The sequence below is a fragment of the Vigna unguiculata genome, chromosome 6 (assembly GCF_037176805.1).
Source record: "Vigna unguiculata cultivar grain cowpea cultivar isolate G323 ecotype 2 chromosome 6, ASM3717680v1, whole genome shotgun sequence".
Lineage (NCBI taxonomy): Eukaryota > Viridiplantae > Streptophyta > Magnoliopsida > Fabales > Fabaceae > Vigna > Vigna unguiculata.
The window spans coordinates 18,183,357-18,190,137 of record NC_140797.1 but is presented as its reverse complement, the minus strand read 5'-3'; the positions used below and the strand labels follow the sequence as shown (position 1 = coordinate 18,190,137).

General features: G+C 44.8%; 1 protein-coding gene across 1 annotated transcript; it reads left to right on the top strand.

Moving 5' to 3' along the window:
• Positions 1-6,002: 6,002 nt before the first annotated feature.
• LOC114172220 (uncharacterized) lies at positions 6,003-6,554 on the top strand. Its single transcript, XM_028056817.2, has one exon. The coding sequence runs from the start codon at positions 6,003-6,005 to the stop codon at positions 6,552-6,554; it is 552 nt and encodes a 183-aa protein (XP_027912618.2).
• The last annotated feature ends 227 nt before the right edge of the window (positions 6,555-6,781 follow it).

Below are 6,781 nucleotides of genomic sequence, written 5' to 3'. Positions count from 1 at the left end.
TGGCAGCGCCTGGCGGCACGTGTCCCCCGCTAGGCGAGTTGTACTGCTGCAGCTTTGAACTTTGAATGTGTATTTGTGATCTACAAGGCGTCTTGATGAAGGATTGACCCCAACCAAGGATGGAGGCACATGCTTAAGAAGACTAAGCATGTTTAGAAAGGAAGTTCACTAATCCTTCATCCCTTTCATTTGTGTTTGTTATTTTTGATTCCCTAAGTTGACTTAGTTAATCAACTTTAGTTGACTTGTTGACCTTTAACTAGGTTTGACTTGTTGACAATAGTTGACTTGACTTAAGCCAACATGCTAATCTATGTTTATTTGCTTTGTAGGTTAATTAGGAGTAAGAAAGAAATGCTAGGTGGCGCATGGTGATTGGGGAGCATAAATGATGTGGAGGAGAGAGTAAAGCAAAGGCATAAAGCATAAAGTAAAAGGCATAAAACAAGTGTACCTATGTACCTTTGGTCTCCTTTGTTTTTAGCACACTTTGGCCACTTTTTGGAGACATATGAGACACATTCTTTGTCTCCTTTTGTGCTAGAACGAAATTAGCCTTGCACACACCATAATTAGCTCTTTTGTCTCTCATTTTTGTAACCTTATTTGACCTAGTTTCTAGAAGCCAATGTTAGGTTTTTGTAGAGACATCCTTAGGTATCTTTTATTTGCTTAGAGGCCCATAAACTCTTCTATATAAGGGGTGCTCCTAGACATGTAAAAGGGTTGAACATTTTGAAGTAAAAACACTCTTGTGTCTCAACCATTTGTGAGAGTTTCCTCCCTTCATAGTGAATACTTTTAAGCCTTATCTTGCATAGCAAGTGGCGGCACACATCCACTCATCTTCAAGGTTGCCATGGCTTCTAGCCTATTCTTGTAGTGGCGTGCTTCTCACATTTTTACCATTCCTTTCCTTTCCATTTTATATTTTCTTCTTCCTTTAATTGTTCTTGGTTTTCTATGGTTTATGTGCTTTCCATTTCCTTTTTGTTTTGAATCAATCCATCATCTTCTTCTCTTGAGCTTTGTGAAAGGAACCTTCACATCTAGATAGCTTGCTATCTTAATGTCCAGTGGGGATTTCACTTAGCTTTCTTAATCAACTCACACCATATTCAATAATCTTAAAAAGGAACAAGATAATCCTTCATCACATCTAGTGGTTCTTTAAAGGTGGGGTTGCTGGTGTTCCTTGAGTTGTGACTCAGAACGTATCCCTTGAGTTGTGGCTCGGGATAGGTGTTAAGCACGTGGTATTCCTCGAGTTGTGGCTCGGAATAGCATCTCTTGAGTTGTGGCTCGGGATGGCGGATGAACACGAGAAACCCTTGAGTTGTGGCTCGGGTTGGCGAGTGTTGCGGGTGTGAGTGTGCTGGTTGTGGAAAGTACAGATGGGTCCAGATAGATTGCCCTCCTCAGTTGTTGGCTGACGAATTTGGTAGTCTTGGGACGATACGAACTATGTTCGTATATGGGAACTCTACCTAGCGTGGCGGTGTATGATCCGTAGCATGTTTTCCCGCACGTGCTCTATCGGTTGTGGCCGATAGGTGAGACAGGAAGTCACCTTGAAGTAATCCTTAGACGATGTAGAATACGAATAACCCGATTTGAGGGTCAAATAGTAGAATAAAAGTGTAGAACAATGTGGGAAGTTAAGTATTGTGATACGTGTGTTTGTTGATATATATGTTTGTAGCCTTGTATATATGATTTATCTGCTAAGCTCACCCTATCTGCGTGTGTTTGGCGATGATCGTGTACGCGGTACACGGGAGCAGATGTTGATGATGCAGGTGGCTCAGGTGCAGCTTAGTCGCGGAGAGGGGTTCGACTTGGGAAACTCTTACGTTTATTTACTGCTTTTGAAAACAGTTGTAAACCCTGATGGGTGATTTTATAACATTATGATTTTGGTTTTGTAGTGGATGTTAATAAACTTTATTCGATCGTTTAATAAAATTTGAGTTTTCCCGCGCTTTTGGAAAATAAGGTATTATTAAATGCGCTGAGTATTTTATTTTTCTTCATTTCATTTATAAAACCGTAATATCCTGACGGGATGTTACATTTGGTATCAGAGCAATGGTTTTCAAAATGATTTTTGGGGTCTATGGGGAGTGAGCATACCGTGTTACGCTTGCGTGACTAACTGTTTGTGTTATTATTTTATTTTTGGATATGAAATCCTAATTTGAGCTGTGTGTGTGAACAACTATAATATGTGGCGAGCACAAGCTATGGCTAACAGGAGGAGGAGGAACACCGCTGGAGCTGACGACATAGCTCAGGCGATCTATCATATGGTGGACGCGATGCAGCCCATAGCAGCGCCACCCAGAGCTGTAGTGGCACCTACCAGGCCGGTATCTATGGAGGATTTCATGAAACACCGGCCGACCAAGTTCTCTAGCAAGGTCACTCCTGATGAGGCAGATGCCTGGATGCGGGAGTGTGCGAAGATCTGTCGGGTGTTGGAATTCACGGATGAGCAGAAGTTGTTGTTTGTCACATTTCTCCTGGTGGCAGACGCGGAGTACTGGTGGTAGGGGATGCAGCAGTTGATGCAGACCCGTGAGGAGCAGGTGACCTGGGCTACCTTCAAGATGAGGTTCCTGGAGAAATATTTCCCGGATAGTGCGAGGCATGAGCGGGAAGCAGAGTTCCTCACGTTGTAGCAAGGAACCATGACTGTGGAGGCATACATTGAGAGGTTCAAGTACCTTGCACGTTTCTACACTCCGTTGGTCACTGAGGATTGGAGGTGTAGGAAGTTCGAGGGGGGACTAAAACATGAGCTACGCAGATTCTTGGTACCTCTCAGAATCAGAGAGTTCCCAGTTTTGGTCGAGTAGGCCAAAACAGTTGAGCAGCTGGAGATGGGGCCCAGCCGAGCAGCACGGCCACAGAAGGCTGTGACAGACACTCGTCAGCAGAAGAAACCTTATAGCAGGCCACCGACTTCCTCTAGGAGGCTACAGCGTTATAACTGTGGCAGGGATCACTTGAGGAGAGATTGTACGAGACCTGCTAGTAGTACAGGTGGAGGTAGTAGCACTGGTAAGTGCTACGTGTGTGATCAGACTACACACTTTGCACGACAATGTCCTAACCGAAAACCAACTGGAGGTGCGCCAATAAGGTAATTTATTGCAGTTCATGTGTTTGTTGTGTGACCACGAGGTGGTGGTGTTATTTGACTTGGGAGCCACTCATTCATTCGTGTCTAATGAATGCGTGGGGAGGCTCGAACTTGCTATGCGAGAGCTGGAATGTGAATTGATAGTCGCTACGCCAGCATCTGGAGAGGTATCCACTACTTCTGTGTGCGTGGGGTGTCCTATGGAGGTGGCAGGCTGCAGGTTCACTCTGAATCTTATTTGCCTGCCAATGGAGGGTCTGGATGTGATAGTGGGCATGGACTGGTTGTCAAGCAACCCTGTTGTCATTGATTGTGGATGGCACAGGATAGTGTTTCCAGATACAGTGGGGTTAGAACTTATCTCATCTAATCAGGCAGTGAGCGAGATTGAGGCTAGGGCTACATGCTATATGATAGTGGCTCAAGCGGAGAAGATGAGTACAACAAAGAAAATCAGCAGGATTCCGATAGTGGAGGAATACACAGATGTATTTCCGGATGAGATTTCAGAGTTGCCACCTATGAGGGATGTGGATTTCTCCATTGATCGCATCCTTGGCGCTGGGCCAGTTTCTATGGCACCGTACAGGATGGCGCCTGCTGAGTTACCCGAACTAAAGAAACAGATCGAGGATCTACTTGAGAAGAAGTTCATCCGACCGAGTGCATCACCGTGGGGAGCACCGGTGCTGCTAGTGAAAAAGAAAGATGGTAGCTCCAGGTTATGTGTTGATTACCGACAGCTGAACAAATTAACAATAAAGAATAAGTATCTGCTGCCGAGGATTGATTATTTGTTGGATCAGCTGAGGGGAGCTGTGGTGTTCTCGAAGATAGACTTGAGATCTGGATATCATCAGATCCTTGTCAGGCCAGAGGATGTCCATAAGACTGCTTTTAGGTCACGTTATGGCCACTACGAGTATGTAGTGATGCCATTCGGGGTGACCAATGCGCCGACTATATTCATGGACTATATGAATAGGATTTTCCAGCCATATCTAGATCAGTTTGTGGTAGTGTTTATCGACGATATCCTGATCTACTCTGAGAGAAGAGAAGAGCATGCAGAGCATCTGAGAGTGGTGTTGGGGATTTTCAGAGAACACCAGTTGTATGGCAAGTTATCCAAATGTGAGTTCTGGTTGGAGGAGGTAAAATTCCTAGGTCATGTGATCTCAGCCCAAGGAATTGCAGTTGATCCGACTAAGATCGAGACCGTGGTGAAGTGGGAGAGGCCTCAGACAGTTTCAGAGGTGCGAAGTTTTCTGGGTTTGGCAGGGTATTATCGACGATTTGTGGAGGGTTTCTCCAAAATGGTGAGTCCCCTTACACAGCTGACGAGAAAGGATCAGCCCTTCTCATGGACAGATGAGTGTGAAGCCTGCTTTGAGGATATGAAGAGAAGACTGACCATCGCACCGATACTGGCAATCCCTGACACGTCTAAAATATTTGAGGTGTACTGTGATGCCTCGTATCAGGGGTTAGGCTGTGTGTTGATGTAGGATAAACGGCATGTAGCCTATGCATCGAGATAGTTGAAGGTGCATGAGAAAAATTACCCGACACACGACTTAGAGTTAGCGGCAGTCGTGTTTGCTCTCAAAACATGGAAGCATTATCTATATAGGGCGCAGTTTCAGGTATTCAAGGATCATAAAAGTTTAAAATACTTGTTTGATCAGAAGGAGCTGAATATGAGATAGAGGCGTTGGATGGAGTATTTAAAGGACTACAACTTTGAGTTATTGTACCAACCTGGTAAAGCTAATGTCGTAGCGGATGCCCTGAGTAGGAAGAGAATTCATGTATCAGCTATGATGATTAGAGAGTTAGAGCTGATAGAGCAGTTGGGGGACATGAATATGGGCCTGGACAGATACGATGAAGTATGCTGAGGATCACGAATGAGTTCTTAGATGAGCTTCGAGTGGAACAGGGTAAGGATCAGGAGCTGCAACAAATCATTGGTGAGTTGGGCATTGAGAAGAGGAAGGATATTCGGATGGGCAGAGATGGGATCCTACGGTTTCGGGAGAGAGTGTGTGTTCCTAGCAGCAGAGTTCTAAGGAATATGCTCCTAGATGAGGGGCATAAGAGTCGTCTTAGCATACACCCTAGTATGACTAAGATGTATAAAGATTTGAAAGCCTCTTTTTGGTGGACGGGTATGAAGACAAAAGTGGCCGATTACGTCGCTTCTTGCTTGGTATGTCAGAAAGCGAAGATAGAACATCAGCGACCGGGTGGTATGTTAGAGCCTCTGGACATTCCACAGTGGAAATGAGACAACCTTTCCATGGATTTCGTCACACACCTGCCGAGATCGGTGAGAGGGCACGACTCAATCTGGGTGATAGTAGACAGATTAACGAAGTGTGCTCATTTTCTGCCGATTAATCAGAAGATGAATATGGATAGGCTGGCGGATTTGTATGTTCGGGAGATTGTCAGGTTACATGGAGTGTCGGCGAATATTGTGTCGGACAGAGATCTGAGGTTCACCTTGAGGTTCTGGTAGTCATTGCAGAACGCTCTGGGTACTCAGCTCCGAATGAGTTCCGCTTATCATCCTTAGACAGATGGATAGTCTGAGCGGACTACATAGTCGTTGGAGGACCTGTTGAGGACATGTGTTTTGGACCATTTGGGAACTTGGAGTGATGTACTGCCGCTGGTAGAATTCACTTATAATAATAGTTATCATTCTAGTATTGGAATGGCTCCCTACGAGGCCCTGTATGGTAGGAGATGCAGGACACCATTGTGTTGGCAGTAGGATAGCGAGGCAGTGGTTCTTGGGTCAGAGTTCTTACAGTAGACCACCGAGAAGGTAAGAGTGATTCAGGATCGGATGCGCACGACTCAGAGCAGGCAGAAGTCTTATGCAGATAAGAGGAGGAGGACGCTTGAGTTTGAGGCAGGGGACCACGTGTTTCTTAGAGTGACTCCTACTACAGGTATTGGCAGGGCACTTAAATCGAGAAAGTTGACACCTCGATTCATCGGACCATATCAGATCATGAGGAGGATTGGTCCTGCAGTGTGTGAGATAGCATTGCCACCACACTTGGGAAACTTGCATAATGTTTTCCATGTGTCACAGCTGAGAAAATACATAGCCGATCCTATGCATCTTCTGGAGGATGATGATGTGCAGATACGGGAGGACTTGACCATTGGAGCCGGACCAATGAGAATCTTGGATTCTCAAATAAAAAAGCTCAGAGGAAAGGAGATCAGAACCGTGAAAGTGCTATGGGATGAGGCAACTCAGGAAATGACATGGGAGATGGAAGATGTCATGAGGCGGTCCTATCCTCATCTCTTCCCTAGTAAGTTCTTTTTTTCGAGGGTGAAAAATTTTAAAGGTGGGAGTATTGTAAGACACGTAGAATTTAATTAATTAAATAAATAATTAATTAATAAATGCGGGAGGGGAAATAATTATGACATTAAATTATGGTTGGTATGATGTGGAAAAGTGCTAGCTCATGTGGTTGAGAGTACTTTGATTGTGTGAGAGGACTTGGGTTTGAGTCCTATGTGATGAAGGATTGACCCCAACCAAGGATGAAGGCACATGCTTAAGAAGACTAAGCATGTTTAGAAAGGAAGTTCACTAATCCTTCA

What these genes read in the sequence shown, in the direction of transcription:
- LOC114172220 (XM_028056817.2), top strand. Translation starts at nt 6,003, where the DNA reads ATGCGCACGACTCAGAGCAGGCAGAAGTCTTATGCAGATAAGAGGAGG.